Genomic DNA, 12,726 nt, shown 5'->3' with positions numbered 1-12,726 from the left:
CCAAGAGGAGGGGGAGCTGGCTCGAACCCAGCTGGGAGAAGCAAATGCCATCAGATAACTGGGGGTTTTCAAAGCCCGGGAGGATTAAGGTGTTTGTTCAAGCTATAAGGGGAGTTGTTTGAGTTCCAAAACAGGGTGGGCTGGGTGGGGGGGGACCCTGGTGAAGGGCGAAGGGTCCTGGGTGTCTCTTGGTGCTGACTGAAGCTGGAAGCTGCTGGGGGTTTTGCTTCCTCATCACCTCCCCATCACTAGCACCCATCACCTCCCCATCACCAGCACCCCTCACCTCCACATCACCTCCCTGTGACCAGCACCCACGGCCTCCCACGTCTGCATCCGTCTTTGGGAGAAGGTCAAGCCAGCCCTTGATTTTGACTGTGTTTAACTGCCCCCTCGTTAGCATGGCAGGATAATTAACCTAATAAAACTGCCTGCTGGCCCATAAAATCCCGCCGTTTATGGCCAATTCCTGCTTACGGGCCGTGGGGAAGGACGGGAAGGCGGCGAAGCCACCACGGTGGGAGGCAGGAGGACGCAGCCGATTTTCCCGGGATGTCTCCAACCGGAGCCGGAGGGGGGTCAATGCTTTGACGAAGGAGGGTGCATCGGCCAATATTGAAGCCTCACAGGGCGTTTTTTCCAGGCGGCATCGCCCTGCTCAACCTCAGTGTCTGGCTTTGAGCGGTCTGATCCAGGTAACGGCTAAAAAAATAACCCACCAGACCAGATGGTTAAAAGCACCCAGCTGGATTATCCCGAGCCTGCGCGGCCCGGAACGCAAGCACAGATGTGCGCAGATGTGTGCGGCGACGTCTGGGATGCAGACGAGGCGGCAGGGGTGGGGGAGGCTGACAAATTTGTGGAAAAAGAGAAAGTTGGAGGTGGAAACTGCTCCGACAGGGAAACCTCCGCGGGGCCCCCGCGTGAGCTCAGACGCGCCGAGGCCGGTTGGTCCCACGAGCGTCCGTGGGGATGGGGAGGAACCTCTGCAAATCGCGGCACAAATTGCATCAGGGTTTAACGTGCAAAATGGGATTTTTGGAAAGGCTGAGCTTGGGCGTGAGCCCGCAACAGCTGCGGGGGTCTCCAGGGGACGGACGGCAGCTGCTGGGTGTAAAATTTGGGATTTGGTGGCTTGGGTTTTATTTTAAGCATTGTTTTAACGGAAGTTTCCAAAGGCGAGGGCGAACTGCAGGGTCGAGGTGCCCACGCGTCCGCCGGGCACAGACATGTTCCCTTTCCCCGGCCACGAGGGACGTGTTGCTCAGCGGGGTTTGGGGACACGGCGCTGGCCCACGTCCCCACTCTGCCCCTGGGTTTTTCACCCCGCAGAGTCCCGGGGTCCCCCCGTACGTGGGACAGGGGGAGCTTGGCTCAGCGGTTTAGCAGCACAGGCGAGGAGAGGGCTGGCCAAGACCTGATGGAGTTCAGGGCAGGAGGAAACCAGGAAAGCCCGGCTTGTTTAGTCTAGCAAAGCGGGGGCTGAGGAGGCGGATGGCTGCGGTCTGCACATTCCTCCCAGAGGGAGGGAGCTGGGAGAGGAACCGCCAGGAGTCTGGGGGAATCTACTTTTAAGTTTTTGGCTAATTTGCTGTCTATCGGCTACAGACACCAAGGTTCAGGCCCAGCCTAACGCGTGGGAGGATAAGCAGCCTCTCTGCAGGATTTGGTCTCTGTTGAGAACGAGCCATGTGCCCCAACAGCTCACTAACCCTCCCCCCCCCCTTTTTTGTTTTTGTGGGACAAAAGAAGCCTTTTATCCAGCTTCTCCCTGCTTAGGAAGGGCTGAGTCGCCTCGGTTTCACATGCCAAACCCTCAGCTCTAAACCTCATCCGCAGAAGCTGAGCCGTGCCTTCCCTCGCGAGCAGGGGCCCGGGGGCGCAGCGGGGACCCTGGGGGAGCGCGGCCAGCCCGAGGGAGCTGCTGCGGAGCCAGGGCCGCTCTCCCCAGGAGCCGCTGTCGTGCCCAGACACCCCCCTACATGGTCAGGCCGCAGCTTTCGGGAGGGCTGTGAAGACCCGACGGTTTCGCCATGGTGCCGATAACTGGGGCAAGCTGCCCTAGCCGAGGGGAGTCTGCCCAGTGGGGTCCCCGCCCAGCGGGGTCCCCCTTCCGCTCAGGGCTGCTCCCCAAGGTTCACCTAGGAGAAGATTTTAAAAATACTTGCTAAACGGGAAGCGTTTCTGTTCTGGGGGGTGGTTTCTCTTCCGTAGGAAGGTTTCGCTGCCCCAGGAGGGCAGGGATTATTGCTGCTGCTCCCTTTATCCCCTAGAAATGGAGTGATGCAAGCACTGGAGTGAGTCACGCAGCTATGCCCTGCTTTACAGCAACTACAACTCACAGATGAAGGGCGGTGGCAGCTTCGCAGGCGAAGCTGTAAACCACCGGCTTGTGGCCTGTGTCTGGCTGCAGTGGCGCAAAAGAGGAACGGTGACAGAAAAAGGCTTTTGAATAAAGTCACGGGTTCCTCCTGTGAACTACAGCCCTGCGCCCGGAGGGTGCGGCTGTAGGCCAGCTGCGTGTCCTTGGAGAAGTACAGGTAGGCGATTCTCCGCTGTTGTCTGGTAGCACCGTCAGCACGTGCTTCTAGGCAGAGACTCAGACGAGGCAGGCGAGAGTTTGTCAAGAATTTAATTTGTACTTGGCACTCGAAACTGTACAATACATTTACAGAGAACCACACGTTTGTGTCTATGTACACCTTTTCCCATTTCTTAACATTACTGGCCAAACACGTGACAGGTAACAACAACCCTTTATACGGGATTTACGGCTCCTTAAGCACAGATTTCAGGTAATGCTCAAGGACGGGGGTGTTGGGGGATCGCTGCCCTCGCCCCATCATCATCGGTCGAAGGACAGGAACAACCCCTTGGCTTTCCCCAAAGCTGTCACCGCTTTGCTCCCTACAAGGCTTCGCAGCGCAGTGACCAAGCTGGCATCTCTCACACAAGTCTTTGGACTGCTAGAACACGGCAGCGTCGCCGTTACGAGTATATACAACCACTATCTCTTCTGTCCTTACACCTCATCAGCTTCAAACACTTGCTTTTCTCTACCATTCTACAACATGCAATAACCCCTTGGTTGCCTCCAGTCCTGCCTCCCCGCGGGAGGCACTTCATTTCCAAAAGGCAACAGTAACAAGAAAAAATAAAAAATCTACCTTCACTCCCTGCTATTCCCCTCTAGCTTCTGCTCATTTTCCCTCCCCAAACCCTTTACAACGTGCCTAAAGCCTTCCTAAACCCCGTCAGCACTGCAGTTCTCTCTCAGTAGGCCGGAGCGCGCACAAGCCGTTTACCTCGCTCATCGTAACGGGGTACGTTGAGCGCCTCCCTCCCAGCCAGCGGCTCGCTAACGCTGCGGCTCGCCTGCGCCCCGCAGGACCGTGGAGTGACGTGAGAAATGGTATGTACACGCACACCTCAGAGCAAGAAGGATCAAGTACTGGAAAGGAAATGCCAAGTCCGAACAACAACATACAAAAGTAAAAAAAAAAAAAAAGGAAGAAAAAAAAAAGAAAAACCAAGGAAAAACAAAAAAACCCAGGAAAACCAACATGAAACAAAACAACTAATAAAAAATTTAAATACCTGGCAGGTTACAAGAGTGAAAGTGTGGAATGTACAAAGGACACATTAAGATGAAAGATTCCAGTAGGTAAATTGAGAACCTGTTGAACCTGGGGTCTGTTTTGTTTGTGGTTTTTTTGGTTTGTTTTTTTTTTTTTTTTTTTTTTTTAACACACAAAAACATTTTTTTTTAACACAAAAAGTCGCACAGGTTACGGTAACCGTATGCTGCAAAACACGTGCTGCACAAGGCAAGAAGAAAACCTAAATTCAGATTTCGAGCCCTCTTTTCAAAGGACTCCCGCAGCGTCAACCCAAACCCCCTGCCAAGGGAGGCGCTGCCAGGCTCGCGCTGACGGCCCAAACTTCCGCTTTAGCTTTACTGTTTTCCAGCCTCAAAACGTCGCGCGTGGAAACCTTTCAGAAACCAAAGCGCGCCCTTCAAATCTGCCACGAGCAGTCAGAAGCACGAGGGCTTCTGAATCACTCACGGCGTTAAAACCAGGATCAAAACGGCCATGTTTGTAAAAACAGACTCCAGTTCAACAGCGTTAACTGTATACCAGTAGCTGCCATTACAACAGGAAAAAACCCAAAACAATAGAATTCAGCAAAATAAATGGAATCATGCCCACATTTTAAGAAAAATGTACACGCTATTTATAAATAAACAGTCTTCCGCCGCGATGTCGCTGGGCTCTTTACACTAGCGTTTCTTTCTGCTTGCCACTTAGCTGCTTCTCCCTCGTCTTTCTGTGCCCGGACGGCGTTCGGTGCGTTTTCACGCCCTTGGCTTCCTCCGAGTCCAGGATGGAGCCGCACTCGGATGCGCTTTCGTCCAGCTCCATCGCGGTTATGCCAGACATGGCAGACTGCCTCTTCTGGGCTCTGACGTTGGGCGCGGAGGGGTTGTTCTCCTCCGACTCTTCGCTCAGCTCTGGCAGCTCCTTCAGCTCTGCTGCGGCGGCAGTCCGCTGGAAGGGAGCGATGGCGGTTCGGATGCAATTAACCCATTGCTGCTTGTGGAAGACATCGTTGGCCTGCAGCGTGTGGGACTGGCCCGGGAAGGGGTCTTGGAAACGAACTCGGAAGATATTTTTAGCTGAAGATAAACATAGGAAAAAGCAGATCAGTTCCTAGCTCAATATTTAGAGATTCCATTGCTAAACGAGCGACCTGGACTGCCCTGCTCCGCTTCAGGGAAAGCGTTCAAAAACCTCTCCCTAAACCCCCACAGCCCAGCAGAGACATGCTGAAATAGATGTTTTCTAATCTGAGCACCAACGGCAAAGCGCCGTATATAATTTTATGGCTACCAAATATAAAACTGCAAAGCCCAGCAGTGACTGTCTAAAGGTGGACATTAACACTCATCACATGCCTGCTTTCCTAAAGGAACCTCAGTCGACAGGGATTTATGGCTGGGTGTAATCTCTCATCACCAAGAGACTCTCGGGCAGATGAGCTGGTTTCGTCCGTACCTTTATCAGAATTGCCAAAAGCTCCTCGGAAGGATCCTCCCATTTTCACGTCACCATCCTGTAGGTCTTCGAGGAGCAGCTCCTGGACAGGGATCGGCTGCCTGTACACTTGGTAGGCCTGACGCTCGTTGCGAGTGACCGGCCGGGTCAAAACCAGGATGTCTTGGAAGAGGAAGACGTAGAGTTTCTGAAAGGGAAACCACATTTGAATATGAGCAAAACGTTTCATTCTCTATTCAAAGCGGTTACACATCCTCTGGGATTCAAGGCCACATTATCTGAAGTTTCACCCACATGAACTTTTCGACAGTTTCCTGCCACAGAAATGCAGGGCCCTGGCAGTGGTGTGGCACAGACCAGACTTACGTCAACAGGTTTTTTATTTTAATGACCCTTAAAAAGTGAATTATGATTTACAGATGCTAAGAATAGGATTATCAGAAGCAATATCTCTTCTGACAATACAAAACGCTTCACATATACAGAAGTGTAATGGCCAAATTAAATTAAAAAAAGCCCCCAACCAACAAAAAATAAAGAAAGCACAAAAAGATTTGATGTTTAAAACGAAATTGCTCCCGCAAGCCAGAACAAAAGGCGGCAAACCCTCAAGTACAGCAGGGTCTTTCAGCGCTGCTGCAGTGGGAGATAAACTTCTGGCAGTTCATCTCAAAGCCAAACAGGCGTTCGCAGGAACACTTCTGTTTGGAAGAGCTGCGCGCCAGCGCTCATAATGGGGAATGTCAGAGCACCTGAAAGTAAACAGCCGGCAGGAAATCCCTTTTGATGGAGTGCTTGGGCACAGAGCGCACTTTCTATGGTAATTTTGCGCTAATTATTTTCCAGCTTCTGAAGGCCAATTGTAAAGCTGTCAGCAGGAAACTTTCCCTTACACCCTGAAATGCAGACTGCCATCAGGTACTTTCTCTTCTGCTTTTTAAGTTTAGCTAATTGTCTAAAGTAACCCTAAGGATGGAAGGGCTCCTGGTCCTCCTGTGACAGAGAAACGGTTTTAACTACCTCTGAGGGAAGGTTTTCAAACTTGAGAATTAATTACCATGAACAGGAAGGACTTACATGTCCATTTTTATTCTTCAGCTCCCCATGGCACAGTAAAGCTTTGCTGCCTTCGATCCTCGGGTCCTTCTGCTTCTCATCCAGGTATTCCAGCTTGTCAATGTAATACTGGCACTCTGACTCCCCCTTCTTCAGGTTGATGTCAGAGAGGACGCCTTGGATTATAGCTATCTATAAAACAAAACATTTACAAATAATTAAACAAGGACCTGTGCTTGTGTATCTTTCCTTTACGTGCTGTTTAAAAGCTCCAGATGATGGAGTCCATGTGGGCTGATCTCTCACTCGCTTTCACAAGGGGTTACAGTCACAGACTCGTATCCACTGAGAAAACCACCCCATGACATTCCTGAGGGTTTAAGAAAGCTTTCTGAAGCTCCCGAATTACATGTTTATGTCAGAACAATGATCACGAAATCACTATTACTTACGGCTTCTTCCAGAATCTGGATATCGGGATGGTCTTTGGGAGTGTGCCTTAGGATCTCTTTCAGGAGCAGCGGGTATTTGACCAGCCGACTTCGAGGAATGTCCAAGAAGCTCCAAAGGTCTAGCTTGCGGCTGAAAGGAGACTCCAGGCAGCGCTGAAGGAAGTCCTGCACTCTTCGGTCCTGCTTCTTCTGATCCAGAAGTGCTTTGGCTGCCAGCTGATTGCTACAGTAACCTTTGTAGGCATGGAGTCGTGGTAACTGCAGGAGAACAGAACGATGTTCAGGAGTCAAATTCCATGTAGAAAAAGCAAATCACACTGACTTGTCAAACTCAGGGACTTCTACACCCCTCACTGCGATACTTTGCCTGATAAAAACCAAAAAGCTAACGGACTATCTTGTATATGTAGCTGGTCTTTTGTGAAGAGAACAAGGGCATCCTGCATGCAATGCCTTTGAAGTTCAGAAGTTTGAGATTAACAGCGATAGCACTATTGAAATCACATCAGTGATGAACAGGCCAGAAGATAGGGACATTTCAAACATAAATCAGTAAATAATTGCAGTCACACTAGTGTAAGTCTCCAGGGTGAAATCGTGGCCCATTACGGCTGACAGACTCCCATTGTTTTCAGTGTAGCCAGGATTTCCGTTTCAATCTTTCGCTCAAGGCCACAAAAGCCCACAGCTTTTCGGCTTCTAGCTTTAAACGTTCTTTAAGCTTATTTTTAGCCTGCTGTCTCTAAGTTATGTACTCACCCACTTCACAAGAATGGGCCCAATCTGCTCCACTGTTCCATCTGGTTTTGTTGCTTCTCCTAAACTTGCCAACAAGTCTAGAATTGAAACACAAGAATAGAAATTGCATCAATGCCCCAGTAAGCTCTTCTGATGTGAGAAAGCACAGAGTTTAACTCTTAGTCAGCACATTATGTGAAAACAATCCAGTTGCTCTTACCTTCGTGCAGAGGAATATAAGAATCCAAGTCCCCAAATATGTGGGTGAGTTCCTCCTCGGACATGATAGAGAGTTTCAGCATGGGATCGTGATAGGCCTGTCAAAGAACACAGTTTTAAACTACATTAAAATTTCCCAAACCCAAAAGCTGAGAATTTAAATATCAGGCAATGTATCATGTGCAGGACAGATATGAAACGAAGCCAACAGAAACAGTAATACCGACTTTGATCGGTAAAAGATTCATCTCTGTACGAAGGTATCAAATGAAAAGGACTTTCCTGTCGGAACTGCTCTCATCTGGGAGAGGGATTCCCCAACTAGCTCTGCAGGACTGCAAAGCACAAGCCTTTTTTGGCTGCGTTTGTTGCAATCACACACTACTGGGGGACTGCTCACGTCAACTTTTCAGGCCAGCTATCAAACTGTGGATTCTGGGCCTGATAAAGCTGATATGTAAATGTTTGCAGGTGCAGAGAAACTGTATGTCATTATCTGTAATATAATTACTGACTGCAGGAAGAAAAACCACTCACCTTTCTGGCAAGCTTCAGGTCTTCGATTAGGTCCTGCTCTCCCCTGGACATTTCGTATATTGCCTGTGAGGAAGAGGATAAAGCATCGAGTGTCATTTTTAATCCCAGCCTTCCTCTCAAAGAGCCTTTCAGCTCACATAGCGTGCATCCTGTCTCTGCAGCTCGAATAGGCGGTTTTGCCATCTGAATCGCTGTACGCCACCTGGGCATAACAACCTCAAGTAAATCTGCCAGCTTTCCCAGCTCCGGGAAAGCAACATTACTTACAACTGTGTGAAAGCTCTGACGCTCACGCACAAGCCAAATTAAATATTAGTGCCTTTTAAATCACTGCTTTTACACAGGCAAGTACGAAAAAAACACAAAACCCAGAAAACCACAGAGGTCAAATCCCAGGCGGCTTTAGTCAGCTTCTGTGTTGTCACTAGACGATTTGTCTAAGAACTACAGGAAAAAGGCAAGCCAAGGCCTTGCTATTTGGCTTTCAACCAATTGTCAAGAGCTTTAAGAGAAAGACAGCTGGCTTTACAAGAAACCCGACTTTGGGTCTGCTGCAGAGCAACCAGCGTGGCTGGGTCTCGAATTTCAGAAATGCTGAGCGCCCCCGTGGAAAGAGTTTGGCATCTCTCAAGGGTCAAACTGGGAAGATGAACTCCCTAGTGACTCGAGAGAGAGAAGCCTACCTTTTCCCATGCCTAATGCAGAAATAAATCTAGCGGTTTAGAAATGAAGGTGGACGGGAGGATACAGCCACCCACAGATGCTCGTTACCCCTTTACTTGCCAAGGAAATGGCCCAAGCCAAGGCTTCGGCTGCCTTTCCCAGTCCTGCTGTTTAACGGACAGCCTACCTCCTGGCGCTTGATTTCTTTGGTGCTCAGGGACTCTTTCATGTTCACATCTAACATCTCAGACCAAAGTATGCTGTTTCTTCTTTTAGGAGGAGTAGGAGCAGCAGATCTGCTACATGACTTCTGGGGACAGCCAGGAGACTTGTTGTCACTGCGAAGGGCAAACGACTATAGGGATTTAAAAAAAAAAAAAAGTAAAAAAATTATGTAGAGGCACCATTTAAGAAGTACCAAAGTATTATAGTATTATCCATACCCCTCCCAATCCTTCATCCTCGTCTGTTGTGAAGGGCAGGAAAACACACCCGGACACTTTTCCTCAGATAAAGGAACACTTTAATCAAGCTGCGGAGAAAGCCTCGAGAGCCCAGAGACTGGCAAGCTTTCCCATGTGCCGCTCCCTACACTGATTCAGCAGCAGTGCCTGAGAGGAGGATGGGCAGGTAAAGTTTGGGTCTACTTCCAAAGTATGAGGAAGTAAATAAACTAGGATCATAATCCTACCTACAATGGCACTAATCAGGACTGACTTGAACTTTGCTCTCATAATTCGCAACATTACTAAAAGCCAGACACAGAGGTGCTCTTATCTGCATGCAGGGGATATAGTGTTCCTTAGACAACACTTAACATTACTGAAAGATCGCTGAACAGCAGGGTTGGTTCACATCTAAGCACACGCTCCAATATACATATCTCAAGTACTGGCACAGTTTATCTACTAATTCTCCCTATCTGCATGAGTTCACTTTTTTACTGCTTAAACCTTCAATAACAGCAAGCTACCTCTGAATTCCCAAACTCTTCTTCATCTCCAAGGCCCAAGCGAGCTTTTTGTCCTTGCGAGAATCATACAGGTTTTCAAGAGATGCCTTGAAATCCCAGTGCCTGTTTTACACCTGTACAGCCAGCACCTTTCCCACATCTCTAGACTTCTAGGACCAGAAGGCTCTGCTTTTTTACCTGTATTGTCTGCCCAAAGCGCCGAACTGCACCATTTCTTACAGGAGAGATCAAATTCGCCAGGGATGTGACCCGTGCTAAAGGCCGAACCCGCTTATTGCTTGGCTCCTGTAAATAAAGCAGAGAACAAATTGTACTGGCTGTGACTCCCACTTGGTTTCTCAAGCTGCCTAGGCAGGTTTAAAAAGCATGAACCCACTTAAGGAGTGGGAAACACAGCAAAGTGAGTGTTTTGAAGTAGCCATTCATCTTAAAAGGAAAGTAGAGGCTGTAAATATTTGTCTGAACTTCAAGGCTGCAATTATAAACTGCAGGGACTTTGCCCAGTGTAGAAGAGGCAAGAAGATAACATACATGTCAGTCAGCATTCAAAACAGGGCTCGAACAGGGCCCATTATGGTTTGAACATAAATAGACTGAAGCATTCTCCTCCGCAAGGCAAGTGACCTCCATCTAAAGACAGAGCTGTGATCTGCCTCTCTGTTTTATCATGTTTTCCTTTGTAGAAAGAATGTGTTTTTCCATTCTAATTTTATTTTGGAGAGAAAAGTAGCAGTCAGAGCCCAGGCCAGCCTCAGCAGCTATTCTAACAAATAGCAAATGACCACACGATGAACATTCCTGCGAGGGGGACACACACACACGAAGTGGATAAAGTTTAAAACCTCCAGTTTACAAAGCTTCCTCCCCCTTCTGCTCCCCTCCACCCCCCGCAAGGCATCATAATTTTTCTTATACGTTGTTTAGATTTGAAAGATAGAGCTTCTGCTTTTCGACACCACTAATCCCTGCCGGGAGCCCAGAGCGTTTTCAATTCTGTCCTGACCGAAATGCTGCCAAGAAAGAGGAAACGCCCCATGGAAACCTCCTGCTGCTTAAGCTCAGATCAGTTTTTAAAATCATGCTGGCAACCCTACATATTTCACATCAAAAATATTGTGTTGTAAGCACTGTACAGGAAAGGTGTGCACAATGGGATACCAGGAAGAGGTGGACTCAGAGCTTAAGGCTAGGAGAAAGGCTAGACGAGGTACCCTGGTGCTCTTAAACATCTGGCAGATAGTTGGACATGACTCATCATCACAAGGAAGTTTCTTAGCATGAAGTTCAGATGAGCTGATGGCAGCAGCCTCTTTTTTGAGTTCATCTCAGTATAAATTTTACCAGAGCTTTATTAGGCATTTTTGGTTAATTACAGTTGAGCCTTTCCTCTTATGTTTCAAAAGACTAAAAGGCAAAGGCGGAGAAGACCGCTTAGGACAAGGTCTCCACTGTCTCTATTTCCCGTCTGAGATTGCAAGATAAGGTGCCCAAACCCTTCGCTTCTGTGTAACAGAAGTGACAAATGCTGAAAACTAAAAAAGGGAATAGGAACGCACAGAGCTGGATTCCAGTCATGAGACTGAGGAAGCATGAAAGCTACATATGTAAGATCTGATTTCAGCAACATGACCCAAGGAGTGGCCCGTCTGTCTGCCTACACGCAGCATTAAGCAACAGAGGTTACTCACGCTGAATTAAGCCTTCAGAGTTGCAGGGGGGAAACATGAAAAGAAACAATTTATGAGTGATGCAGAACAGAAAGACCTCTTGGCACAGCACAAAGCATGTTGAAAGCTGTGCTTGAAATGTTTGGGTAATCTCAAAACTATGAGGGTACTAGAGAAATGGGGAAAAGCTATAACAGAGTGGCCTCAACCCCGGGACCCCAACCCTAAGCTGGACCTAGGTACAGCACTGAGAACACTGCAGTCACTTCTTCGCTTTGCCAACCATGAGCCACCGCACTCAGGGCAAGGAAAAGGATTACGCAGAAGGCTGGAAAGTTAGGCCGGGCTCAAAAGAAGACAAGGAAACTTTAATTAATTACAGATGTTCTGAGTGGAGGAAAAGGACAGGTAATTCACTTCTAGAAAACCCTGTATCAGCATACTAGAATAAAGGGATGCAAGCCAAGAGAAGCTTAAGAAACTGCAGGAATGTAAGCAGAAAATATACAGACATAAGCCACACACAGCTCTGTCAAGGCCAGCGATATAAATAGCATGGAAAAGAAAAACGTGACTCTGAAAATTAATAGCAAGAAACCTCAGTGCTTTAGGACGCTTGTACAGCCTTTCGCAGCTTGCCGTTCAAGGGTCAGCTCTGCAGCCTTTCCAGATACGAGATACAAGGACACACTCTCTGCGCTAAGGGACACGTGTGAATGCCTTCCCAGCACATCTGTGCTAGGCTGAAGCGACACGTGCATATGCACGAGGCCTGGCAGAAGGCATTCCTGCCTCTCCATGTGTGACAAGATGTACAAAGGGGCTCCCTGGGATTATAAACTGTCACTTTTCTGAACAGTCGATACATACTGAGACGTGTAAAGGCAGGCTTGAAGTGAAAAGCGCTGGTCTCTTGAACAAGAGGGAGCACGGCTCCCGAGGAGCCCTCCTCTGCTCTGCAGAGGGAGGAATTTCACACAGTTTGGCACGACCACAGCGTTTTCTGTATATGTGATATGCTCCCCTGGGGCGTTCGGCCAACAGAAAAACTTCTGTACGCTATAAATTCAGTTTAGCAAAAGGCCATTTCCCCTCTCCTAAAGAGAAACAAATCCCACTTTCTGTCCTGCGAGCGCTCTCAGACATGAATGGCTCAACTGCCAAAAAAACGCATCTGTTTCTTCTTCTTCTCCTTCCAGCAATATCTTTTGATCCAAGGCAGGGAGGGGAGAAAAAAAATCCCTCTCCTTAGAAACCTCACCTTCTCTGAGATCTGCGTTTCAGCTTGGGGTCATGCACTCCTCTTACAGTCAAACCCAGTTGCGGTGTAAGCTGAGACTCGGCGCAGTTCATGCTATGGATAA

General features: G+C 48.5%; 1 protein-coding gene across 4 annotated transcripts in view; it reads right to left on the bottom strand.

Annotated features, from left to right (window-relative positions):
- Positions 1 to 2,614: 2,614 nt before the first annotated feature.
- The window catches only part of NET1 (neuroepithelial cell transforming 1), a 55,720-nt gene continuing 45,608 nt past the window's right edge, over positions 2,615 to 12,726 (bottom strand). For 3 of the 4 annotated variants that reach the window (XM_075081712.1, XM_075081713.1, XM_075081715.1), the window contains 9 exons: positions 9,873 to 9,980; positions 8,910 to 9,077; positions 8,060 to 8,122; positions 7,524 to 7,620; positions 7,325 to 7,401; positions 6,566 to 6,823; positions 6,135 to 6,305; positions 5,058 to 5,244; positions 2,615 to 4,678 (listed from right to left, as the gene is read on the bottom strand). In XM_075081712.1, coding sequence (XP_074937813.1) covers positions 4,278 to 4,678; positions 5,058 to 5,244; positions 6,135 to 6,305; positions 6,566 to 6,823; positions 7,325 to 7,401; positions 7,524 to 7,620; positions 8,060 to 8,122; positions 8,910 to 9,077; positions 9,873 to 9,980 — 1,530 coding nt within the window. In that variant the 3' untranslated portion in view covers positions 2,615 to 4,277. The remainder of the gene's footprint in view (positions 4,679 to 5,057; positions 5,245 to 6,134; positions 6,306 to 6,565; positions 6,824 to 7,324; positions 7,402 to 7,523; positions 7,621 to 8,059; positions 8,123 to 8,909; positions 9,078 to 9,872; positions 9,981 to 12,726) is intronic. The other variant, XM_075081716.1, reaches the window with a different exon arrangement.

The sequence above is a fragment of the Phalacrocorax aristotelis genome, chromosome 1 (assembly GCF_949628215.1).
Source record: "Phalacrocorax aristotelis chromosome 1, bGulAri2.1, whole genome shotgun sequence".
Classification (NCBI taxonomy): domain Eukaryota; kingdom Metazoa; phylum Chordata; class Aves; order Suliformes; family Phalacrocoracidae; genus Phalacrocorax; species Phalacrocorax aristotelis.
The sequence above is the reverse complement of the archived record's forward strand: the minus strand, read 5'-3'. Positions and strand labels throughout refer to the sequence as shown.